Raw genomic sequence first — 27,409 nt, 5'->3', positions numbered from 1 at the left:
ACATTGACAATATTTTTTTTTTGCTGGTGTGCTCAAATGGTTTAAAAACGAAGGCCGTGGAGGTGCTCTTTGAAAAGGGTAGTCTATGACTGGCAGAAAAATGGGAATGATGGTAACCACTTAGTAAACTGAAAAATGTATTGTGTGCTTATTTTTACATCAAGGCACTTGTTGATTTGAAAAAGATTCTTAATTTTGAAAAGCCTTCATTTTTAGATAAATATTTAAAAACATGAAAACAAACCACCTCGTTTGTGCTTGGTATCTGACTTCATCCATTTTCTTCAAGAGTGCCATGGTGGGAAAAGTAAGCCTCAGAAAAACAAAATCGAAGTGTTTTATTTAGTTAGTGGTGGTCATCATTCCCTTTTTCTTTTTCTGCCAACAATAGAACATTACTGTGCAGCAGCATGGGAGGGATGGCAAAGTGATACATATTAATGTATAAAGCCTACTTCAACAGTAACCATAAACAACTCATATTCATGGATGCAGACTATTTTTCCTGGTGACCTAACTCGCTGCTCTGTGCATTCCAGGAGCTGGGGCCTCGTCTGGCAGCCATGCTGAACTTTAACCTCCAGCAGCTTTGCGGGCCGAAGTGCCGGGACCTGAAGGTGGAGAACCCAGAGAAGTATGGTTTTGAGCCCAAAAAGCTCCTGGACCAGCTTACTGACATTTACCTGCAACTTGACTGTGCCCGCTTTGCCAAGGCCATCGCCGACGACCAGGTAAACTGTAGTAGTAGCACACCTGGCTTTCAAACTTTTGGGAAATTGGGAAATTGATTCAAACACTTTGTCTGTGCTTGCCTTGTTTAATAAACCAATAGAAAAGTCCCCACACTGCTAACCTCACCCATCTGGCACTCCAGGCAGGCTCAAGCAAATCGTCAAAGTATTTGAAAAGATTAAGTAATTGAACCCAGAGTGGGGAGGGTGGTGAAGTTGGGGAGGGTGGTGAAGTTGGGGAGGGAGGAGGGGTGGTGGTTGGGGAGGGAGGAGGGGTGGTGGTGGTGGAGGGATGGAGGGTAGAGTGGGGAGGGAGAGTAGAGTAGAGTGTGGAGGGAGAGTAGAGTAGAGTGGGGAGGGAGAGTAGAGTAGAGTGGGGAGGGAGAGTAGAGTAGAGTGGGGAGGGAGAGTAGAGTAGAGTGGGGAGGGATCGAGAGTAGAGTGGGGAGGGATCGAGAGTAGAGTGGGGAGGGATCGAGAGTAGAGTGGGGATCGAGAGTAGAGTAGAGTGGGGATCGAGAGTAGAGTAGAGTGGGGATCGAGAGTAGAGTAGAGTGGGGATCGAGAGTAGAGTAGAGTGGGGAGGGAGGGTGGAGGGTAGAGTGGAGGAGTAGAGATGGGAGGGTGGTGGAGAGAGAGAACAATATACTTTTGAGGTTTTTCAATTTGGGTTCATATATAGTGTGCTAATGAAGATACAAAAAAAGGTAACAGAGCAATGTACGATAAGGCGGACTAAGCAAACACGGAATTTGTGTTAAGTACATGGAGGCTGCCATCTCCATGCACCTCTGCTATTTTGTAATCATTTGGTAGAATGACACACTCACATCCCAAAGCCTCCGTGATAATTCCTTCAAAAGGTAATTATATTTACTAGGAACCAAATAGAAGCAAACGGTGCAAAACTGGGCGGGATCTTCCTGAATTTGTCCAATAAGAAACATTTGTTTTTGTTTTTCCATTGCAAAAGTTTTGCTGTGGTGTGTGGTAATAAATACACCCAGGCTTACATGGTGTTCTTTCTCTTCCCTTTCCAGCGGTCGTACAGTCAAGAACTCTTTGAGGAAGTTATTTCCAAGATGACGAAAGCCGGCATCAAGTCTACCATCGCCATTGAAAAATTCAAGCTACTATCGGAGAAGGTGGAGGAGATTGTCGCAAGGAACTCTCAGTCCGAAATGGACTACAGTGACGCACCTGATGAGTTTAAAGGCAAGTGTTCAAACTTTGCAATGTTCAAACTTCACTTTCTAGTGTTTGAAATCTTTATTTATTTTGTTGTTACTAATTGCCCCTGACAGCAGCGGTATGTTCATTTGGATGCAACGTCCCAGTAAGGGGGAGGGGGGGGGGGGTCAATGCAATTACTCTGGGTAGCACTCCGGAACATCTTGCCATGCGATAGCAGAGGGAACAGTCTGACTAGGGTGACTGGAGTCTGACACTTTTTAGGGCCTTCCTCTGACACCGCCTGGTATAGAGGTCCTGGAGAGCCAAAAGCCTGGCCCCAGTGATGTACTGGGCTGTACGCCCTACCCTCTGTAGTACATAGTGGTCAGATGCCACGCATTTGCCATACCAGTCAGCATGCTCTCAACGGTGCACCTGTAGAACTTTTTGAGTATCTGGACATCAGGCTTACCACAGTTGTCGTCGGCAAACTTTCGTGGGCGAACAGAGAGTACTGGAGGGGACTAAGCACGCACCCCTGAGGGGCCCCCGTGTTGAGGATCAGTGTGGCAGATGTGTTGTTGCCATCCCTTACCACCTGGGGGCGGCCCGTCAGGAAGTCCAAGATCGAGTTGCAGAGGAAGGTGTTTAGGCCCATGGTCCTTAGCTTAGTGATGAGCTTTGAGGACACTATGGTGTTGAACACTGAGCTGTAGTCAATGAACAGCATTCTCACTTAGGTGTTAATTTTGTCCAGGTGGGACAGGGCAGTGTGGGGTGCAATTGAGATTGCGTCTTCTGTGGTTCTGAGGTGTGAACTAACTGTCCCGGGTTAAAGAAAACCCTTGTTTTATTTTTAAGTGTGTAACATGTATAAAACCCTCAGACGGCAAACTCAAGATTTCAATATAAGGGAACGGGGGATGCCTAGTCAGTTGTACAACTGATTGCATTCAACTGAAATGTGTCTTACGCATTTAACCCAATCCTTTTGAATCAGATAGGACCCAGCATTTAATTGTAAGCTCATTTAATTGCATGTGTTTCCGAGACGTCAATGCTTTGATTTGAGAATGCAGACACATGCATGGAAATATACTTGCAGAGTGCGTAAAAACACTGTCTGAAGAGAGGAAAGTGTGTCGATTTTTGCTGAATTTAATTAATGTATTTTTCAACACCTCATTCAAACACGACAACATTGTTCTCTCACATCCTGGTAGGAATACTTTTACACAGCTCAAGGCAAATTTCTATATTTTTATTTGTGCATATCACATTTAATATACAAAAAAAAAAATATGTTGCGTAAATGGGAGGGTTACAACGAAGGCAAATAAATACATAATTGAAGATACAAATTACATTTGTTTGTGTTTGTTTCCACAGATCCTCTGATGGACACCCTAATGACAGACCCTGTGATATTGCCCTCTGGGAACATCATGGACCGAGCCATCATCCTCCGCCACCTTCTCAACTCCCCCACTGACCCCTTCAACAGACAGCCGCTCAACGAAAGCATGCTGGAGTCACGTATGTGTGCACACACCAGTATCAAAGTCATATCCACTTAAATTGCAACTCTCTATACTCATAGCCTGCAGTAAGAGATGTTAGTTTGATATGTGAGGAAAAGCAAGTACCCACTTGAAACAAATGTTACTGATGGAAAATTGAGACTTCTAAAGGCTTGGCGAACCAAACGAGTGTGCTCGCATACACCCTTAAAATACCTTTGACTGAAAAACGAGAATACAGTAGTAGTACTGTTCGTTCATCATGTAACACCGTAGCCAGAAAACACTTCCTCAAAATAAGGAATTTAAGATATCTCAATAAATTGTCATAAGTTGATATTTTTTGCAGAGGAGAATGTTTGGTGCAGTATTTCTCAAGTGAAAAATGTGCAAGAAAACTGGTCTTCTATCGTTGAATGACAACAAACACATAATTGAAGAATCCCTACTGTTAACCGATCACGGACAAAAGGGCTTAGACTTCCGATTCCGAACTTTGGCTTGCCTTGAGTGGGAAAAAAATTGCTGAAAAAACCCTTGTTGAAGACCAAAACAAATAAGAACATCACAAAATGTTGTCATAATATATGCACAAGTCGTTTTGGATTGGATGCATTTAAAAAAAAACTTTATTTAACTAGGCAAGTCAAGTAAGAACAAATTCTTATTAACAATGACGGCCTAGGAACAGTGGTTTAACTTCCTTGTTCAGGGGCAGAACGACAGATTTTCACCTTGTCAGCTCGGGGATTCGATCTTGCAACCTTTCGGTTACTCGTCCAACGCTCTGACCACTACTAGGCTACCTGCCGTCCCTTCTCAACTCTCTTGCTTAAAAACATTAATCAATGAATAAAGTGGACCAGCACTCGATAGTTGGAATTGAAGTCTTTCTTTTAGGCAACATGTCCTACTAGCACACTTTATTAACTATATGGGTCCCCATGGGTTTGTGCTCACGTTCTGCTCTGTCATTGTCTTTATTCACAGTCCCTGAACTGAAGGAGAGGATCCAGGCATGGATGAGAGAGAAGCAAGGCCAGGGACGTTTCCTCTAATGACAGCCCAACTTCAACCCCCCACCCCCCACCCCACCCCGCCGTCAGTAAGGGATGTTACCACCATTAATTCACCATGCCTGAAGTAAATACCATCAAGAACGGGGGGAAAACGCAAGAGAAATAAATGAAACCTGATTTTATTTTTCTTCCCTTTATCCTTATTTTCTCGGGTCATCATCTGAAGGCCCTTAGCTCTAAAAAGAAACATAATAAAGTTAAGACTTTTAAAAGGTTTTTGCTCATGACTTTGTGTATATATCTACATATATACGTAACACTGCAAGGATAAGCAGCTGTCACAGGTCTTAGCAGCAGAATGCATTTCTTCATTCATTGTTTATTTTCCCTCGGTTTTGTGACTATGTATACTTTGTTAGATTAATTATTACGTTTCAGCTTAATGAAGGGACGGATGATACATTTAGGATTGGGATACATTTTGGTTGTCTTGGTGGTAAAACTTTAAACAAGACATTGAAAAGAAAGTGGCTGAACTAATTCACAGTATTGTTTATCATAACCATACAGTTTACAGTACAACATGCACACATCTTGTGCCGTTTGCTGACGAGGCTTGGGAAATGAGAATACATATTTAAAAATGTAGCTTGAAATGAACGTGCTAGATTGTCTTGTAGACAAACAAACTAATTGTGGGCTTAATTTGATGAAATTGGTAAGTGAAGCATTAGTTTAAATTATGTATGGTTGGTTAGTTGGTTGTCTCCCTGTTGATGACAGACGAGTGAATACATTTTTGTTTGCATGGCCTACAGTTCAAAACCTCCCAAGCGCCTCATGGCAAACCCTCTTACGATGGAGCAGAACGGTCATAAGACAATATAAAAAATCTTTGTAGCATGAACACCATTGGAAAAATAGCAGGATATAGGAACACATCTCCCACAGCAGGATATAGGAACACATCTCCCACATCGAGGTCTCTCAAAGCTCACTGTTTCTTAATCCTTACCCAGGTTGCTGACTTAAATGCCCAGACCCAATTCGTTCCGTCCATCTCCTCCTTAGCCCTAACCCTTCGAAGTTTGCAGATCTGAAGGGTCTGGAAAGGTATTAACTGTGTTGTGTATATTGCTTTTACTTTATGGATCTGCAAACATCGAAGGGGTAGGAAGTGAATTGGGAGTGGCTAACTGTAACTTAAGGCTCGCACACGTCTCACCAAATGTTGATCTCAATGTTTTTCTATATGTAAAATCAGTTTGCAAATTAGGTTGAGGTGCCAAGTGCTCTCTGCCAGCAAATGCTATTTGTGCGTCTGAGCCCTTAAAGGAAAACTCTACTCAGCAAAATGCATCAACATGACGTGGCAAGTGACACTTTGCTTCTTGATAGTCCAATATCTTAACTTGACTGCTGATATGCTAAACATTTTGGGACTGTATCAACAATTGACTAATGGAACAAAATGCCAATATAGTTTGAGTGGATTTTTCCTTTAACTGTACAGGAATTTGTTTATTTTACCCACATACCTGTTTTGGAATCCAGGACTTTGAATTGAAATAAATGATGATGCACACAGGTTTACAGCTATTGTTGAAATTACTTTTTCAACTGGGATGGGTTATTTAATTAAATTAAGCAAAATTGGTTTATTGATTAATCTATAGAATTGGATCTTCACAATATTACATTTGGATAATATAGATCTATTGAATTCCTATGCGTAACTGTAATGTAATTTGTTTTCCAATTGGAACAAATTAAAAAAGAAGCATGTCAATGCAAATAGGTGTAAAGGTATTAAACTCTTCCTCTACATTCAAATAAGTTTGAGCACAATCATCAAATACTGCTTTATTCCTTTGAATGAAAGTTACCATTAGTTTGGAATCGAGCCATTTATAAACTATGTTCACGCACACTTCCCACGCGCCTGGTTGTCAAATATAAGTAGGAAGGCAGGGTATGTAAACACCTTGATTATTACTACCGGTAATTAACTAGCATTACAGAGTACAGGAGTTGTCCAGCAATTATACATAAATACTATGCAACTACAATAAACAATTATTTAATGAAGTTATAATAGTCAGTCGTTCAGGCATTGAAGGTGTTGGGGAGCCTTACTTTCCAGGCTAAAAAGCTGCAACAAAATGGTTTGCCTGTCTCCGTACTATACTACTGAAGCTATTAGTGTTGTTTCAGTGACATGACCTTTGACATTTTTTTCATTTAATTTTTTAACCAGGTAGGCTAGTTGAGAACAAGTTCTCATTTACAACTGCGACCTGGCCAAGATAAAGCATAACAATGTGAACAGACAGCAACACAGAGGTACACATGGAGTAAACAATAAACAAGTCAATAACACAGAACATGTTTTATTTTTTTATTAAAAATAAAGAGTATATACATTGTGTGCAAAAGGCATGAGGTAGGCAAATAATTACAATTTAGCAGATTAACACTGTTGGAGTTCCTATGTCTGTGGACTGTTAGAATCAGATGGGGCAAAGACGCATGCAATTGATTTATAGTGAAATCATTAGAAAAATCATGAGATACTTAAGTCTGTAGGGAAAGGTCTATCTATGTCTGAAGATTTCTATGAATTACTGTGTAATTACACTTTCTCCTGTTAGGGGGCGCCTATACACTTTGGTCTCTGTCTAGACCTTCGTAGTGCGGTGACAGCGGTACAGGGAGCGGTAAGAAACCCTGCAGTATGGCGTCACGGCCAAATGCAACGGCCCCATCGTATTTCGTGGAGTTCTATTGGCTCCCCAACGCATTGCTCATGCATTAGTCTGATTTCATTGGCTTATCAAGCTGACAATCAGTCTAGTCGAAAGGGAGTTGACGTAATCTTTTCAGTAAATCAAGGTACTCTATCTGTTCTTTTTTTGCTTGTGTGCAGATATACGACCGCTTTTCATCTGAACTGGAAAATAACCTCATCAAGGAAGCAACGAATGCAGTGGAAGCCTGTCTGGTGGAGACTTAAACACTGCTATAATGGGTGTTTTTCATAAAAGTGGGCTTGACCATTTTTTTGCGAGCATACTCTGATGAACAATATTATACTTAATTGTAACGCTTATTTGTTTTCGCTACTTTTCTATGGTGTTCTAGTCTTCGTTTCGATCTTCAAAAGTAAGTTGCCTAAACATTACCTGTTTAATTTCATTCCGTTTTTACTGTGGAGTGAGCGACTTTTTGTTGTTGCTTTTCCTTAAGATTAATTTAGTAATCTGTTGTATTCTGATCGCAAACGTTTAAAATACTTTGTTCTGATTTGATATCAAATAGACTACCTATGCACGATGGTAATTGTTGCAAATGATCCCAAAACGAATATCCTGCGCGTGAAGTCATTATCGCGAACGGCGACATATGGCCATTCAAATCAAATGTCTTTATAACGCCATTTTTATATCCGCAGATGTCAGTGCTTTTACAGAAACCCGTCCTAAAACCAGAAATAGAAGGCAATGCAGATGTAGAAGCACCGTGGCTAGGAAAAACTCCCTAGAAAGGCAGGAACCTAGGATGAAACCCATGTTTGATTTCGTCAGTACGATATCTGCTGGTTTTAGTAATGGGCCTACATTGTTTCACTTAATCTTACAAGCATTTGGTATGTGTTGCCAAATGCTTTGCAACCATTTCTAATGTTTTCCACTAGCCCTTTTCAAATTTCGAAAATATTTTTTCTAAACATTTTTTATGTGTAGCCAGGTCTCTGCGTTTGCATAGACCAAATATGGTAGATAGAATTGCATGGGCGTATGCCTCGGCTAGTAAATGGCTGACTGCAAGGACATTGTGAAAACATCAGATTTCTGCTAGTCGATGCTTTTTCTAGAGATTGTACAAACTAACAATCCTAATGAAATTGTCAGTATGTAGACTAATAGCTATACCTAATAGGCAGTCTACTGTTTTTATTCAGACATTTATGTATGTAGCATATCGGTATAATGTAGCCTCTATGCGATGAGTCGGCCATATTGTAGGCTCCTCTAAACTAGTCTGAGCATTTGGCCTACAAACTGAGATTTATTATTTGACCCTTTAGTGCCCTATACTTGTAATCTGAGAGAAATGCATAATATTTCAGATTTTAATACTCCGAGTGACATCCACTTGAGACCTTCTGTTGTCGTTTCTCCAATTGCTTTGTATTATATTTAAATGTGATGCTATTTAACAGCTTGTCAACATTGTGGCCTTATCACCTATTTTACCCCTAGTATCGAATCTAACAAGTCATCTCTTTATTACTTATGACAACATGCATTGAATTTGTATGTCATTCTAAAGTAATAGTTTTTCTTTCTTCAGGAGATACATTTTTGGAATCCTACTACTGGGTACTGGGTGAAAGTCCTAAACTGCAGCCATGTCTGGGGCGTCTGTGAAAGTCGCTGTCCGAGTTCGTCCCTTTAACTCGAGAGAGACAAGCAAGGAGTCAAAATGCATCATTCAGATGCAAGGCAATTCTACCAGTAAGTAACACACACAAACATACACACATATATGATATCCTCATGATATTTTGGACCACTTGACAGATACAAATCTAGCTTCATGACACATTGGTTTCCACATGCCCAAGCCAGCTCTGTACCTTAGGGGTCTTGGTTGAAAACAGTAGAATGAACAAAGTGAATGCATCAGTGTTGAAAAGAAACAGCCTGAAAAGGGAAGGAAAGCTGTTCTGAGTGAATTCCTCTTTGTAAAGAGATGCATGCCTGAGGAGCCTCAGTGTGAGAAATGCTGAGTTGGTCCATTCTGACACAGTTTGTGTCCCTAATAGAACCTTATTCCCCATATAGTGCACTACTTTTGACCAGATTCCTATGTAGGGAATAGAGTGCCATTTGGGATGCAGTCAGAGCCTGCTCTTTGGGCTTTCTTCCCCCTTTCTATTCATCAATGCATTGTCCCACAGTTGGGACTATTTGATATTGGTAGCAGTGCTTATCACTGGTCTGGAGTGTGTGGTTATGTCATCCCCGAGTTGACGTGGAATACTCCAGAAAACACAAGTTCTACTCCACGCAGCCTTTTGGTGCACCTTCGAGGGCAGACAGTAGAACTGATTTGAGAACATGCCCTTTAATATTAGGTGGACAGTTCATATGTAGAAAAAAGACAAACTATGAAACATCAAAGTGGATGTTCCAGTATATGGAAAAACCAACAGTTATGATATAAAGCAAAACTGTTTTCAAAGAGTAGTTGGACCTCTGTGCTGCTATCAGCTTAACCATAAGCATTCCTGTCATTTAGAAAAGCGCTCTCTACAAGATGTTGAGGTTGAAACAAACAAAATAGCCTTAATTGCTATTCAGTTGCTGTATCAGCAGATGGAATTTGTCCCCATCCAATAGCATATAATGGGAATCAATGATTCAGATGGATGTTGTACAGACATATTTAATGTGCTGCCCAAAGCTAAGGTCCAAGTGACAGCACAGCAATATCACATTTCTGTTAGCACAGAGAAAATGAGGATAACACTATAATGTTGAATATAGAGATGTGCTATTTGGAAAAGGAGATGTCGCTGTCATGTTTTTTCCTCCTTAGTAATTTAGTCATTTTGGATTTATCCAATGTAACAAATCCTTTTGGATGTTTTTAGCCAGTGATTCACCATGTCCACTTGTGACTATTGGTCACCAGTTTTTTTTTTTTTTAAAGGGATAGTTCATTCAAATGCGTCCACATTTTTTTCCTATGTACTGAAAGTGCTCGGTCTTGAAAACTTGACTGGAAATGCAAAATAAAATGGTATTTTATTAACAATGGATTAATTAAAAACAAAATACTAAAATGTACTTTTTGAGTGAACTATAGTTATTCCAAAACCTGTCTTTGAATGGCACATTAAAACCCTCATGAGACAAACGCCATCTCATTCATGTCAGGTAGTTATACGCCTTGTTATAATATTGACCTGGTACTCAGAGCCTGTAACACAACCCTTTTATCAACCTGTTCCATGAACTGGTTTTGATTTGCCTTGAAGTTCAGTTGTCGCCTTTAGTCATTTGTGTTTTTTCAATCACACCAGCTGGTCGTTGATTGCATCCATCAATGCCATACTTGCCTGCACATCCTAAGGACCAAACCTATCCAAAGGAAAGCTTTTAGCAGAATCCTGAATCTTTTACTTCACATCCTGGTGTTTTTTCATTAGGCCAATGACACTTTGAGGTGCCCTGGGTGATTTGTGGTGTGTAGCAGAGATGAGCTGTGCTATGAGTAGCAGAGGGAGGCTGCAGCAGTTTTGCTTCTCTTCCTATCACATGCACAGATTGGAGAACAGTACTCCATTGCAGATGGTATAATGAGAATGCTGTCTTGCCCATGGCAGGCAGGCCCGCATGCATTAATAGTCCAGACTGTCAGCCAATGAGAGAACATGCCCTTTATGCAGGTCACTTCAGTGTTTCCCTAACATTGTATAGGTGAGTTTCCCTACCGCCGCCTAAAAATTTGGATATGGATTCAGTTGAAAAATTGGGTTAACCCCCTAGAGTCGATGTCCGCCCCCCCCACGGAAATCTAATTAGCGTTGGGGGAAAAATCCCCATCAAAATCTGTCTGTTTAAGCTAGAGAGAGCTTTTTTTTTCATGGGCTGTGTCTCAATCTTCCAATGGCAACCTTCCACATCTGCGGTGGAAGGTGGCCGAACTACAGCGGTGTTTGTCAGACCGTGAGACATCCCGAAAACCGTTCTTCTCACAAACGTCTGTAGCGTCCGAACAGTTTGGGCTACACACTAATATGACTCCTCTATGGAAAGGTGAGACTCACAAAAGCATATATATATCGGTTGTTTTGCTCTAATTTAAAAAAAAGTTATATATATATATATTTTTTTTTATGAATGCAAGTATATGTGGAAGTAGTTTAGTGCCAAAACAAATTGGTTAATTATGGGTCAATTAAAAAATATATGTAATTTCCTGATCTTTCTTATCTCTCAGATTTAGGACCGACACTGAACAAACTTCCTTTTGATAGATTTATTTGACTGTTTTTCCATGTATGAATCTGTTATTCAATATGTTTCTTTGTGCTAATAGCATTAAGGCCAAATGCAATTTTATATCAAATATTTATGCCTAAAGGATCCTAAAAATCAAATAGGTAAATGATCCTTGGTATGATGATCTTAAAACATTTCCCTATGTTAGATTAGTAGAACCCCTTTTTTTGCTGTGTGAAGAGCTCTGCCAAAAAGCATTGAATATAGGTTCTCTGCAGTCTTCATTAATATAGTGAACATTTCTGCTTATGCCCTATCCATCAACTGTCGATGTGAGATTTAACCCTTTTAATACTTACAAAGATGTACCTAAGATGCTGTAATTTTATTTATACAATTGTTATAGGGGAAACGCTGAGTTGAGGCTATATAATTATGCTTCTATCACTACCTAATATAATGCGCCCCTTCCCAAAAATCTCGAAAGCCATTACACAGAGGAATGTTCTACCACTGTACACTTTGATGTTTTGGGAAGGTATTTTTCTCATAATTGAAGGCATTCTTTGATCATCTCTGGCGCTGAAGGAATAGAACTGAACAATTGAACAAAGCCTTCCTTCTGTTTACGAGGTTGTACGTGAAGCACAGGTTTTGAAGACTGCAACATGTGTATATGGATGACATGTCATTGTTTAGCTAAGATTAACCTCTTTCCTGCAATGCACCATCAAATTATGTTATTTTACAGAAGTCCCACTTGAAAACATCTGGGCCGTATTCACAAAGTGTTTCAGAGTAGGAGGCAGTGCTGATCTAGGATCAGTTTAGCCTTTTAGATCATAATGAATATGGACAGGGAGGACCTGATCCTAGATCAGCACACCTACACTGAGACGCTAAATACGTGCCCCGATCACCCCTGTCCATTCACTGTTATCTAAAAGGAAAAATCTGATTCTAGATTATCATTCCTACTCTGAGACCTTTATGAATCCAGGCTCTGTTTTCGTATATATATATATATATATCAATGTCCTTCGGTTGTGTTGTATTTCTGCTACCCTTTAGATATAGTTGTAATTTAAATGGGATGGAGAGAGGCCTGATTTACAGTAGGGTGTCTGTCTACGGATAAGCCTGGTCAGCTTGCTGAGAGAAAGCAGCTGTGTTTTTTTTTACTGGGCTGTGATGCTCCCCTTATTGTTGTCATTCTGCTGCCACCCTCCCTCAAGGTGTGTGTTCATTTGTGTCTGTGTCAAGGGCATGTGCCATCACTCTCCCTCTCTACTTTCCTCTGTGATTATACAATGTGCAGGGGATGAATTCAAGGTCACTGCGAGTGGGGTGATACTAAGCAAGGTCTCTTTCAGTGGAGACCTGTGCTCAGACATAACATTGCCAAAGTAATTAGCCGGAAATTTCACAAAATGGGTTGCGGCGCTAGCTAGCTTTGGAACACTATGTGGACAGATCGCATGAGTTTAAAGCCTACCCTTAATGATGAGCCAGATGTGCTGCTCACAATGGTCCATGTGTCTTGTTATGTAAGCCATGTGTTCTATTCCCCCTCCCCCATCACTCATATATGTAGCATGGTGGTTTGCGGCTGTGTCAAAGAAGGTTCACTGCTACACTATCGCAAGGCTAACAGTGTTAGATGACAAATGTACTGTATAACATGGTTGATTGCTGCAGCAAAGAAGGTCTTCTGATATGCTATTGCTAGGCTAACAGTGCGGGCTAGGCTAATGCTAACCTATTAAATGTGCATAACCAGATTCACATGTCTTCAGTGCTTAAAGGGCTACTTTGGGATTTTGGCAATGATGCCCTTTATCTACTTCCCCAGAGTCAGATGAACCGTGAATATTGTTTGTATGTCTCTGTCATATATGAAGGAAGTTAGGGGTAGTTTTGCGAGCCAATAATAACTAGCATTACCCACAGACTTCCAGTCATTGCGCTATCTATGAGCATGCTAGCAATATCCCTATCAAGATGCACTATGCAGAAATCGCTCCACCATTTCTTGGTTGCAAAAATTCGAGAAGTTAACGTCATTTCTTTTTTTTTGTGACAAAACAAAAAAATATAGTGTCTTTGTTCCATCTAAACTGCTGTTAAATATATTTTCAGCTGTTTTGAAGCTGGTGTACAAAACAGAAAATAAAACATGCAAAAACAAAATTTTAAGAACGGGAAGCATAGAAGTGGTGCACATGGAATAGATCTACCGCTTCTTAGACTTGCTTTCAATGAGCGAAAACAGGTTTTTAGAAATGTTGGCAACTTTCTAAAATTTCTAAAAAACATACCTTATTTACATAGGTATTCAGATCCTTTGCTATGAGACTTGAAATTGAGTTCAGGTGCATCCTGTTTCCAGTGATCATCCTTGAGATGTTTATTCAACTTGATTGGAGTCCACCTGTGGGAAATTCAATTGATTCAACATGATTTGGAAAGGCACACACCTGTCTATGTAAGGTCCCACAATTGACAGTGCATGTCAAAGCAAAAACAAAGCAATGAGGTCGACGGAATTGTCCGTAGCGCTCCGAGACTGGATTGAGTCTAGGCACAGATTTGGGGAAGGATACCTAACCATTTCAGCATTGACGGTCCCCAAGAACACCGTTGCCTCCATTATTCTTAAATGGAAGAAGTTCTGAACCACCAAGACTCTTCCTAGAGCTGGCCAAACTGAGCAATCGTGGGAGAAGGGCCTTGGTCAGGAAGGTGAGCAAGAACCTTATGGTTACTCAGAGCTCTAGTGTTCCTTTGTGGAGATGGTTGTCCTTCTGGAAGGTTCTCCCATCTTTGCAGCACACCACCAATCTGCCCTTTATGGTAGTGGCCAGAAGAAAGCCACTCTTCAGTAAAAGGCACATGACAGCCTGCTTGGAGTTTGCCAAAAGGCACCTAAAGACTCTCAGACCATGAGAAACAAGATTGAACTCTTTGACCTGAATGTCAAGCGTCATGTCACTTGGGCTTCCGAGTGGCACAGTGGTCTAAGGCACTGCATCTCAGTGCTAGAGGCGTCACTACAGACACTGGTTTGATTCTAGGCTGTATCACAACCAGCCGTGATTGGAAGAGCAGCACACAATTGGCCCAGTGTCGTTCGGGTTTGGTCGGGGAAGGCTGTCATTGTAAATAAGAATTTGTTCTTAACTGACTTAAAAAATTAAAAAAATTAATGGTAGTGGCAGCATCATGCTGTGGGGATGTTTTTCAGCGGCAGGAACTGGGAGACACTTCAAGATCGAGGAAAAGCTGAACTGGGCAAAGTACAGAGATCCTTGATGAAAACCTGCTCCATAGCACTCAGGACCTCAGACTGGGGTGAAGGTTCACCTTCAAACAGGAGAACGACCCTGAGCACACAGCCAAGACAACGCAGAAGTGGCTTCGGGACAAGGCTCTGAATGTCCTTGAGTGGCCCAGCCAGAACCCGATCGAGCATCTCTGGAAAGAACTGAACATAGCTGTGCAGCGACGCTCCCCATCCATCCTGACCAAGTTCAAGAGGATCTGCAGAGAAGAATGGGAGAAACTCCCCAAATACAGGTGTGCCAAGCTTGAAGCTTCATTCTCAAGAAGACTCAATGCTGTAATCCCTGCCAAAAGTGCTTCAACAAAGTACTGAGTAAAGGGTCTGAATACTTATGTAAATACATTTGCAAAAAAAAATTAGTCTGTTTTTGCTTTGTCATTATGGGGTAGTGTGTGTGTAGATTGAGGGGGGAAATAATTTTAATACATTTTTAGAATAAGGCTGTAACATGACAAAATGTTGAAGAAGTCAAGGTCTGAATACTTTCAGAATGGACTGTATATGCACTCTTCAGGTTTCCGCTCACCGTTCTCTGTACCTGTTAGTGTGCATGCTCTTCCACTGCAGAATGCAAGAATATTGTCAAAGTACTAGTATGTTCCCTCAAAATACACTCCCTATTTACTTTCAAAATAGCATTGGCCAGCTGACTCGTTCCAGGTATGTTGTCTGAGTAAATCCAAATGTGTATATACTATACCAGGTATTCCCAAACTGAGGTACGCGCAACGCTTTCGGGGGTATGCCAAATAAAAATGTGATTCACATAAAAAAAAACTTTTAAATCACTTTTTCAAACAGTCCGTTTATATTTTGTAATGGGGCGAAACATTTGGGTGAGGGTGTTTTTCTCGCCTGAGCAGCCTTGTTTCACTGTCAAAAATAAAATGAAACCATCTAGTGTTCAGCGAAATAACACAATGTCAAATACAGGTAGCCTACTCAAATAATTAACATCCAATCACATTAACTGTTACTCTCTCACGGGAATTCCACTAACGGTCCGTATGTAGCCAAACATAGTGGCTGCTCATTCCGTTAGCTCGAAAACTGTTTAAAAAGGTAAGGCCTGTGTCCATAGAGAGACATACCAGCTCTACTGGTAGTACTGCTCCTACCAGCAGTACTACACCTGCACCTGTTAGCACAAGTTGTTCTGCCTCCAATGCTAGCATCAGTAATTCTACATTTGTTGTTAGCTCAGCTAACATGGCCACTGACAGTTGTAAATCTGATGCAGCCCAAAAGCTACCCCCCTTTCCCGGGAAAGCACCCAACAACAGACAGGGACGTTGAACCATCGAAGAGGCGCAAATATGAGGACGACATTGATTTGAGGTTCACTTATATTGTGTGTAGTGCTTTTCCTCAGCCACAGTGTGTTATGTGCAAATGTACTCTCACAACTCAATGAAACCTTCACTCTTGTGCAGACGTTTAGAAACAAAACATGGCAATTAAAAACATTTGCCAGAGTTTTTTACATTTTTTGGTGAGAATTAAGACTACTTTCAAGTAGTAAGACATGTATAAAAGCAACATATCATTAATAAGAAGGGACTAGAAGCGTCTTCTATGGTGAGCTACCGAGTGGCTAGGACAGGCAAGCCCCATACTATTGTGGGAGGACTTCATTCTTCCTGCTGCCGTGGATATGGCTGGGACAATGCTGGGGGAAAAGGCCCCCAAAAATTATACAGGCAACGCCTTCATCAAACACTGTTTCATGACGCATCAGTGAGATGGCAGATGTTTTGAAAAATTACTGCTTCGCATACAAGCCGGTGAATTATATGCGTTACAGCTGGATGAGTCAACAGACGTGGTGGGCCTGGCACAGCTCCTGGTATATATCCGTTAAGTTTATGGGGGGGGGATCAATTAAGGAAGACATCCTCTTCTACCAAACCAGGACAACAGGAGAGCATATGTTTAAAGTGTCTGGACAGCTTTGTGACATCAAATGGACTTTGGTGGTCAAGATGTGTTAGCATTTGCGCCATCAGTACAGATACCATGACAGGGAGACATAGTGGAATGGTAACGCGCGTGCAAGCAGTTGCTCCCAATGCCACTTGGCTATACTGCAGCATCCACCGAGAGGCTCTTGCTGCCAAGGGAATGCCTGACAGCTTGAAAGACGTTTTGGGCACTACAGTGAAGGTGGTTAACTTTGTTAAAGCAAGGCCCCTGAGAGCCTAAAGTTCTCTTTAGATTACAGCTGTAATCGCAGCAAAAGGTGGCGCTACAAAGTATTAAGGGGGCTGAATAATTTTGCTCGCCCAATTTTTCAGTTTTTGATTTGTTAAAAAAGTTTGAAATATCCAATAAATGTCGTTCCACTTCATGATTGTGTCCCACTTGTTGTTGATTCTTCACAAAAAAATACAGTTTTATATCTTTATGTTTGAAGCCTAAAATGTGGCAAAAGGTCGCAAAGTTCAAGGGGGCCGAATACTTTCGCAAGGCACTGTATATATCAGTAAGCATGCCTGAACTGCCACTTGTTAAATGGTAGAATAAAATGATACAATGCATATTTTCTTCGAAGTACACTCCTAATCTGCTTTCAAAATAGAATAGCCAGGTGACACACTCCAGGTGTGTTGTGAGTAATATACATTATGGTGTGTGTGTGTGTAGACGGGGGAAAAATAAGTATTTAAATCTTTAGAATAAGTCTGTATCGTAACAAAATGTGGAATAAGTCTAGGGGTCTGAAATACTTTCCGAATGCATGGAGGCAATTGACCTGATGAGGGTGTGTGACTTATGGGAACGAGCACCTGAGCCATCATGGGTTCTCATTGAAAACCATTATTGGATATTAGACATCCATTCATACTTCTACATGCTGAATAGGAGAGAGAATTACTGCAGTGGTATTCATGGCTGGGTTTGACAGTAAAAAGTAAAAAAAAAAAAAAATGTATATATTTTTTATTGAGTTAATGTATTTATTGGTTCTCAACTTTGATAAGAGAAATTAATTTAAGGTAATTTCTTGATGTAAAAATCCAATGTCCCTATTTTAATATTTTCATTTGATTTTGGCAGGGGTGAGAATGCTAGAGATTCTGCTGAAAAATTTGGGGTGCCTGTTGAAAAAGTTTGAGTACCGCTGAATCAGAGATTATTCTCAGTTTAAACCTTAGAAGTAGAATGTCTAGAAGGGCATACCCATTCTAGTCAAGGTTCTTTGATCCGTGTACCGGACGGGTGGCCATATTGAGTGTACTGTCAGTGCTATGCTTTGAGCGGCTTTGTCCTTTCTAGTCATTCTTTTTATGGTGTAAGCATCATAGATACCAGCTACGGTGGAAGGTCACAGCATTGGTTCCACCACCATTTCCCTTGCCATGGTCAGCTAAGTGTATGTTCAATTTGACCTTCCAGAAAACCCTTCAGGCATTGACTGGGCTACACCGTCCATCAGTGACACTCAAAGTGTGATAGCTATTCGCTTACCTCGACATCAATCAAAACCCACTCCACATGTATGAATGGGGAAAACTCAGGGTGGTTGATACAACACAAAGGGACGAGGAGGTGTCAAAATTAAGCCCGGGCGAGATTGGCCAAGGGAAGGTCATAGTGCTATTGAGCCTTCTGCAGACGAGGACGATTGACCTGATTAGGATGTGTAATCCTCCAGCTCGCCTGAGGTCGCCAGGTTTGGCAGCAAAATAATCTCCCTCCTCGCAGGTGCACACACACCCACTCAGGGTGTGACATTCCTTGCTTCACCTCTTCTCGTGCACCCTCAGCGGGGTCGTGACCACCGGATGCATCCGGTTTTCAGGGGAAATGGAAAGAGGGCATTAATGCGACTTCTGCTTTTGGATGGTAACAATGGAATACTCCATCATAACCCCTCCACATTTGCTGGATTGGTTGAACAGTTCAGACAACCTCCCCCGCCAGTTTTTCTTTTTTTTCCCTGTCAAGACCAGACAAGAAAGAAAGGCCGCTCAGCTGTTTCTTTTACCCCTGATATGTTAGGTTACATACCACACTGTCATTGTTAGGAATGGGCCTGGGATGGGACACAGCCAGACACACATTTGAGAGCGGTGGATAAATAGACACGCGCACACACACACATGACCAGCTAATGAGAAGCAGACAGACTGTGAGTGTTTCTCAATATGCCTGCTACCGAGCTCCACACTCTCATACTCCGAATGTATTCTCAGAGGACCCTCTCTTGAGTACGTTCTTGTGAGCACCAGAATGTGGAGAACATAATAAAACATTACATTTGAAATGCACCCTACTGTATTGCCTCGAGCTGCACCTCCCCATTCACTGAACCTTCTTCCAGCCAGGACAATGGCAATAATAGACGAAGATATACACAAATCAAACCTTTTACTTCATAATTATCAGCTAGATATGTGAATTGTAATAATATAGCTAGCCAGCTAAAACGAATGTTATGCAAGGTAGAGGTCTTTGGCTATCTGGCTAGCGAACAGTAGTTAGCCCTATTGACTTATTATGGGCTTGTGATTTACGGTATGTCGGCAGGTTAACATGCCAAAATTAACACTGTGTATTATGTTAATGTATCAAGATAACATATTTTAGTCAAGCAACATATGAGATGTGAATAGGAAACATTTCATTCTGAAGTCTTTGTATTTTATCAGACGTCAGCTCAAACAATGTCCGCCATTGATTGACATTTTGTGTCATTTTTTACGTGGTTGCGTCATATTCCTTTGCATACTTCCCGTTGAAGCGTGCATCGATAAATGCTTCAAAATATGTACATATTTGAGAAGCGTTAGTTCACACAGATGGTGTGTGTTCTTGGTTCATACTGTGCTAAGTCTTGAGCATGGTCAGCAGTGCATCATGCACAGGGATAGGTCACTCAACACTTCATCATTCCATCAGTTTTTGCTCTTGACTGCTGACATGCAACAACAAAAAAGGGCTATCACTGTTGATAGAATCACATCTCTTTAAGGTTTACACGTTTACTATATTATTTTGATGATAATGACAGGATTTCTGTGCTATTTGAGTTCTGAAGTGAGTTCCAGAGTGTGTTTTGGTGTAAATCTTTTTATAATTTTTTTTTTGTCCGTGATGTCAGCCATGATGTTTTTCTCCCTGCCTTTTAACCATTGCTGCTCCAGTTTCTGGGAAATCCTTCCTCGCAGACGTTGAGTGAGCAGAAGGAATGCATCACGTCTGCTAAGCAACCATACCTGCCTGTCTGGATCAATAACACATCTTGTGATGGCTGTAGGAAGCCATTACACAGTCTCTGTTAACCCTTTGTTGATCTGAGATACTGTAACACACATGCGCACGCGCACACACACACACACACACACACTTCCTGGCTCTCATTCAGGTATTAAATATCAGTGTTTTGATTTCTGATCATCAGGATATATCTAAGAAGCATTGCCAAGAAATTAACCTTGAAATAGAATCTTTGCTACTTCGCTGTTAGCACTGAATGCTGCTTCATTAACAACTGTTTAGAATAGAGGTCGACCGATTGTGATTTTTCAACGCCGATACCGATTTTATTTGATGACCAAAAAAAGCGGATACCGATTAATCGGCCTATTTATTTTTTTTGCTTTATTTTTTTATATATATATATATATATATTTTTTTTTTTTTGCTTTATTTTTTTTATTTGTAATAATGACAATTACAACAATACTGAATGAACACTTATTTTAACTTAATATAATACATCAATAAAAATCCATTTAGCCTCAAATAAATAATGAAACCTGTTCAATTTGGTTTAAATAAGTGTTGAAGTAAAAGTGCAATATATGCCATGTAATAAACCTAACGTTTAAGTTCCTTGCTCAGAACATATGAAAGCTGGTGGTTCCTTTTAACCTGAATCTTAAATATTCCCAGGTAAGAAGTTTTAGGTTGTAGTTATTATAGGAATTATAGGACTATTTCTCTCCATAAGATTTGTATTTAATAAACCTTTGACTATTGGATGTTCATATAGGCACTTTAGTATTGCCAATGTAACAGTATAGCTTCCGTCCCTCTCGCCCCTACCTGGGCTCGAACCAGGAACACATCGACAACAGCCACCCTCGAAGCAGCGTTACCCATCGCTCCACAAAAGCCGTGGCCCTTGCAGTGCAAGGGGAATAACTACTCCAACTCTCAGAGAGAGTGACGTTTGAAACACTATTAGCGCGCACCCCGCTAACTAGCTAGCCATTTCACATTGGTTACACCAGCCATTAGGCTGATAGGCTTGAAGTCATAAACAGCGCTGTGCTTGCGAGGAGCTGCTAGCAAAACACACGAAAGTGCTGTTTGAATGAATGCTTACGAACTGCTGCCTACCATCGCTCAGTCAGGCTGCTATATCAAATCATAGACTTAATTATAACATAACACACAGCTTTGGTCATTAATATGGTCGACTCCGGAAACTATCATTTCGAAAACAAAACGTTTATTTCGGTGAAATACGGAACCGTTCGATATTTTATCTAACGGGTGGCATCCCTAAGTCTAAATATTCTTGTTACATTGTACAACCTTTAATGTTATGTCATAATTACGTAAAATTCTGGCAAATTAGTTCGCAATGAGCCAGGCTGTCCAAACTGTTGCATATACTGTGACTCTGCGTACAATGAATGCAAGAGAAGTGACACAATTTCACCTGGTTAATATTGCTTGCTAACCTGGATTTCTTTTAGCTAAATATGCAGGTTTAAAAATATATACTTCTGTGTATTGATTTTAAGAAAGGCTTTGGTGTTTATGGTTAGGTACAGTAGTGCAACGATTGTGCTTTTTTTTTTTTCGCAAATGTGCGTTTGTTAAATCATCCCCCAGCGTTGCATTGATTATATGCAACGCAGGACATGCTAGTTAACTACACATGGTTGATGATATTACTAGGTTAACTAGTGATTATGATTGATTGTTTTTTATAAGATAAGTTTAATGCTAGCTAGCAGCTTACCTTGGCTTCTACTGCATTCGCGTAACAGTCAGGCTCCTCGTGGATTGCAATGAGAGGCAGGTGTTTAGAGCGTTGGACTAGTTAACCGTAAGGTTGCAAGGTTGAATCCCTGAGCTGGCAAGGTAAAAATCTGTCGTTCTGCCCCTGAACGAGGCAGTTAACCCACCGTTCCTAGGCCGTCATTGAAAATAAGAATGTGTTAACTGTCTTGCCTAGTTAAATAAAGAAAAATCTGCAAAAATTCTGATTATGAAAACTTGAAAAAATGGCCCTGATTTTAATCGGTCGACCTTTAGTTTGGAAAGTAAAAGTGCAATTGAGAAGAGCATGGCAGCATGCTTATCATAAATAACTGCTTGAACACTTGCTCCCCAGGCAGAGGTCAGAAAGTTTGAGATGATAAACAACTGCTCTCAGTACATTGCTGTTTTAGCTTTCTAGCTGACCTGGCTTGACTTGTTGTGGTATTGCAACTTATAAATTGGTGTTTTTCCCCCAACCACATATCATGTTTAGTTTTGACGGATATGATTTTGAATATGCAGGCTAGTGCCTAATCCCAAATGAACCCCTATCCGCAACGCACTATGCACTTGTGGAGATCCAAGACGATTGGTTTGGTGTAAGCACCTAAAGGTATCCACACTACAAAATCTTTAACTTGTAGTGATGAAGAAACCCGGTTGGAGGACTGTCGAAAATAACTAGAAGGCTAGAGTGCTAGCTAAAATATGATACAAGTACCACCTAGGGACAGGCAACTTTTGATGGGGGTGGGGTGCCACAAAAAAAGTCTGAATTCAACATGCGGGGGCCACAGTGGCTCGTGTATCTGCGTACCCACATGCAGCCAGAGCCAGCCCTAACCTAAATGAATTGCCCCTTAGGGCCGTCTCTGACTGCATGCGAGTATGGATGCCGATACGTGTGCCTGAGGCTGCGGCATTACAGCCAGACCAGCCAGGCCACGAAATATTGTATCTTATTGGCATAGCTTACACCCCAACATTTTTTTACTGAGGCTTACATATTTCTCACCTTTTTACAAAATTATATTTTCCAATATCAAGGTTTTGTGCAACTCCATGTGTTTTTATCTTGGTATCAGTTCCCTCCTGTAATTGAGTCAAGTGTGTGTGTGTGTGTGTGTGTGAGAGAGAGCTGTGTTCCTTCTTGCAGAAGATGATGGATGTGAGGAGCTAGTGGTAGTGGGGGAAGGGTTATCCAGCCATAGTAGCAGCAGCAGAGACAGTGAAAGTCGTCGTGCATGAGCACAGAGCACCAATCACGTGCAGGAGAGCGTGATGCAGCATCACACAGGCGCCCAGATAGAAATGATGGGATTTGTGTTAGCACTGCAGGATTTGAAATGCGAGAGGCCCACACACCGTTGCACTGAAGAGGAAAAGAACAAGTCGAAGAACGAGAGAGGCACAAAAAGATTATATTCACTTTGTCCTCGCCGACTCGACCCCTAGAGGTTGTTGATTTGTTTTTGTCTGCGACCGGCACGTCTCCCGCCCCTCGCCGCTTCGGTGGTGAAAGACTGATGTTGATTGGACACCGCTCCTAGATGTAAGCGTTCTTATTGGCTGTCAGCCACCCGATAAAGCAAATCCACGATCCATTAGCTTTATTAATATGACTGGAGACAAAGGCCAAAGTCCATAATCAGATGGGCGAGCTCTGAAGATTACCCCACAGCCCAAATTCCTCCCCATTTGAATTGAAGATGCAGTTTAGTTTGAGTTAGGAACGGAATGAGGAAAGAGGACTGATGTCCTTACCCTTGTAGGCATGTGTAATGTGACCTATAATAAGAAGTGCATGGCTAAGGGATGCGCTGGTCCAAAACAGAATTGGATATGAATTTGCATCATAGTTTTAGAGGGCTGCAGTGAAGGAGAACCTGGACACACTCATATTCAAAGTGAAGCTCTCTTGTAACGAATGGACATACAGTACACTTTTAGAAAAAGGTGCTGGGCTTCCCGAGTGGCGCAGTGGTCTAAGGCACAGCATCGCAGTGCTAGTTGTGCCACTAGAGATCCTGGTTCGAGTCGAGGCTCTGTCGCAGCCGGCCACGACCGGGAGACCCATTGGCTCAAATCAAATGTATTTATATAGCCCTTTGGAAATCATCTGATATCTCAAAGTTCTGTACAGAAACCCAGCCTAAAACCCCAAACAGCAAGCAATGCAGGTGTAGAAGCACGGTGGCTAGGAAATACTCCCTAGAAAGGCCAAAACCTAGAGAGGAACCAGGATATATGAGGGGTGGCCAGTCCTCTTCTGGCTGTGCCGGGTGGAGATTATAACACAACATGGCCAAGATGTTCAAATGTTCATAAATGACCAGCATGGTCAAATAATAATAATCACAGTAGTTGTCGAGAGTGCAGCAAGTCAGCACCTCAGGAGTAAATGTCATTTGGCTTTTCATAGCCGATCATTAAGAGTATCTCTTATACCCCCGGACAGGGCCAAACAGGAAGGATATAACCCCACCCACTTTGCCAAAGCACAGCCCCCACACCACTAGAGGGATATCTTCAACCACCAACTTATCATCCTGAGACAAGGCTGAGTATAGCCCACAAAGATCCCCGCCACGGCACAACCCAAGGGGGGGGCGCCAACCCAGACAAGAAGATCACGTCATTGACTCAACGCACTTAAGTGACGCACCCCTCCTAGGGACGGCATGAAAGAGCACCAGTAAGCCAGTGACTCAGCCCCTGTAATAGGGTTAGAGACAGAGAATCCCAGTGGAAAAAAGGGAACCGGCAAGGCAGAGACAGCAAGGGCGGTTCGTTGCTCCAGAGCCTTTCCGTTCACCTTCACACTCCTGGGCCAGACTACACTCAATCATATGACCCACTGGAAAGATGAGTCTTCAGTAAAGACTTAAAAGGTTGAGACCGAGTTTGCTTCTCTGACATGGGTAGGCAGACCGTTCCATAAAAATGTAGCTCTATAGGAGAAAGGCCTGCCTTCAGCTTAGAAATTCTAGGGACAATTAGGAGTCCTGCATCTTGTGACCGTAGCGTACGTTTAGGTATGTACGGCAGGACCAAATCAGAGAGATAGGAGCAAGCCCATGTAATGCTTTGTAGGTTAGCAGTAAAACCTTGAAATCAGCCCTTGCCTTAACAGGAAGCCAGTGTAGGGAGGCTAGCATTGGAGTAATATGATCACATTTTTGGTTCTAGTCAGGATTCTAGCAGCCGCATTTAGCACCAACTGAAGTTTATTTAGCGCTTTATCCGGGTAGCCGGAAAGTAGAGCATTGCAGAAATCTAACCTAGAAGTAACAAAAGCATGGATTAATTTTTCTGCATCGTCTTTGGACAGAAAGTTTCTGAATTTTGCAATGTTACGTAGATGGAAAAAAGCTGTCCTTGAAATGGTCTTGATATGTTCTTCAAAAGAGAGATCAGGGTCCAGAGTAACGCCGAGGTCCTTCAGTTTTATTTGAGACAACTGTACAACCATCAAGCTTAATTGTCAGATTCAATAGAAGATCTCTTTGTTTCTTGGGACCTAGAACAAGCATCTCTGTTTTGTCTGTGTTTAAAAGTAGAAAGTTTGCAGCCATCCACTTCCTTATGTCTGAAACACAGGCTTCTAGCGAGGGCAATTTTGGGGCTTCACCATGTTTCATTGAAATGTACAGCTGTGTGTCATCCGCATAGCAGTGAAAGTTAACATTATGTTTCGAATGACATCCCAAAGAGGTAAAATATATAGTGAAAACAATAGTGGTCCTAAAACGGAACCTTGAGGAACACCGAAATTTACAATTGACGACAAACCATTCACAGAGAAACTGATATGCTTCTACACCTGCTTCTACACCTGCATTGCTTGCTGTTTGGGGTTTTAGGCTGGGTTTCTGTACAGCACTTTGAGATATCAGCTGATGTACGAAGGTACACGCCCAATTTTTCAGTTTTTGATTTGTTAAAAAAGTTTGAAATATCCAATAAATGTCATTCCACTTCATGATTGTGTCCCACTTGTTGTTGATTCTTCACAAAAAAATACAGTTTTATATCTTTATGTTTGAAGCCTGAAATGTGGCAAAAGGTCGCAAAGTTCAAGGGGGCCGAATACTTTCGCAAGGCACTGTATTTTCTGTATACCAGGGAGCTAGTTTCTTGGGGTGCAACTGCATCTAGGGTATTGCGCAAGGTTAAATTGAGTTCCTCAGTTAGGTGGTTAACTTATGTTTGTCCTTTGGTAGGCAGAGGGAGTCTGGAAGGTCGTCAAGGAATCTTTGTGTTGTCTGAGAATTTATAGCACGACTTTTGATGCTCCTTGGTTGGGGTCTGAGCAGATTATTTGTTGCAATTGCAAACGTAATAAAATGGTGGTCCGATAGTCCAGGATTATGAGGAAAAACATTAAGATCCACAACATTTGTTCCATGGGACAAAACTTGGTCCAGAGTATGACTGACAGTGAGTCGATGATGGCTCTGAAAGCCTTTTGGAGTGGGTCTGTGGACTTTTCCATGTGAATATTAGTCACCAAAATTTGCTATGAGTACAAGGTCCGATAGGATTTCAGGGAGCTCAGTGAGTTGTGCTGTATATGGCCCAGGAGGACTGTAAACAGTAGCTATAAATAGTGATTGAGTAGGCTGCATAGATTTCATGACTAAAAGCTCAAATACGAAAACGTATTCTTTTTTTTTTTGTAAATTGAAATACGTAAATGTTAGCAACACCTCCGCCTTTGCGGCATGTGCAGGGGATATGGTCACTAGTGTAAACAGGAGGTGAGGCCTCATTTAACACAGTAAATTAATCAGGCTTAAGCCATGTTTCAGAGCCCTGTCTATGTTGGTAGATCAGATGAGAGCACCCCACCAGCTAGGATGGAGTCCGTCACTTCTCAGCAGGCCAGGATTGGTCCTGTTTGTGGGTGAGTCCCAGGAAGGCCCAGCGTTGTCCGGGTTAGGGGAGGGTTTGGCTGACAAGGATGTCCTTGTCCCATCGCGCACTTGCGACTCTTGTGGCGGGCGGGGTGCAATGCTGACATGGTCGCCAGGTACACATTTGTGCAGCTGGCTTCCGGGTTAAGCGGGCATTGTGTCAAGAAGCAGTGCGTTTTGGCTGGGTTGTGTTTCGGAGGACGCACGGCTCTTGACCTTAGCCTCTCCCGAGTCCCATCACTGCAACTCCCGTATGGACAAGACTGTAACTACCAATAGGATACCACGAAAAATGGTTAAAAAAATACAATAAAAAGGTGCTGTCTTGAACATAAAAGGGTTATTCAGCTGTCCCTACAGGAGAACCCTTTTTGGTAAAAAAATCGTTTCTACTGGTCTCCCAATTGGCGCAGCGTTCTAAGGTACTGCATTGCACTGTTGCGTCGTCACTATAGCTTAGGGTTTGATCCCAGGCTGTGTCACAACCGGCTGTGACCAGGAGTCCCATAGGGCAGCGCACAATTGGCCCAGCGTTGTCCGGTTTAGGGGAGGGTTTGGCCGGGGGGGCTTTACTTGGCTCATCATGCTCTAGAGACTCCTTGTGGTGGGCCAGGCACCTACAGGCTGACTTCGGCCGTCAGTTGAACAGTGTTTCTTCCTACACATTGGTGCAGCTGGCTTACGGGTTTAGC

General features: G+C 41.7%; 2 protein-coding genes across 17 annotated transcripts in view; both read left to right on the top strand.

The window, feature by feature from the left end:
- Window positions 1-6,031, top strand: part of ube4b (ubiquitination factor E4B, UFD2 homolog (S. cerevisiae)) — a 46,812-nt gene extending 40,781 nt beyond the window's left edge. For 3 of the 4 annotated variants that reach the window (XM_031794234.1, XM_031794232.1, XM_031794233.1), the window contains 4 exons: window positions 540-731; window positions 1,772-1,946; window positions 3,294-3,440; window positions 4,415-4,625. In XM_031794234.1, coding sequence (XP_031650094.1) covers window positions 540-731; window positions 1,772-1,946; window positions 3,294-3,440; window positions 4,415-4,482 — 582 coding nt within the window. In that variant the 3' untranslated portion in view covers window positions 4,483-4,625. Of the gene's footprint in view, window positions 1-539; window positions 732-1,771; window positions 1,947-3,293; window positions 3,441-4,414 lie in introns of all 4 variants that reach the window. The other variant, XM_031794231.1, reaches the window with a different exon arrangement.
- Window positions 6,032-7,283: 1,252 nt separating this feature from the next.
- Window positions 7,284-27,409, top strand: part of kif1b (kinesin family member 1B) — a 104,491-nt gene continuing 84,365 nt past the window's right edge. For 8 of the 13 annotated variants that reach the window (XM_031794226.1, XM_031794224.1, XM_031794223.1 and 5 more), the window contains exons 1-2: window positions 7,304-7,605; window positions 8,797-8,960. In XM_031794226.1, coding sequence (XP_031650086.1) covers window positions 8,855-8,960 — 106 coding nt within the window. In that variant the 5' untranslated portion in view covers window positions 7,304-7,605; window positions 8,797-8,854. Of the gene's footprint in view, window positions 7,606-8,796; window positions 8,961-27,409 lie in introns of all 13 variants that reach the window. The other 5 variants (XM_031794219.1, XM_031794218.1, XM_031794225.1 and 2 more) reach the window with 4 other exon arrangements.

Source organism: Oncorhynchus kisutch, linkage group LG17 (genome assembly GCF_002021735.2).
Source record: "Oncorhynchus kisutch isolate 150728-3 linkage group LG17, Okis_V2, whole genome shotgun sequence".
NCBI lineage: Eukaryota > Metazoa > Chordata > Actinopteri > Salmoniformes > Salmonidae > Oncorhynchus > Oncorhynchus kisutch.
This window is presented reverse-complemented; position numbering and strand designations above follow the sequence as displayed.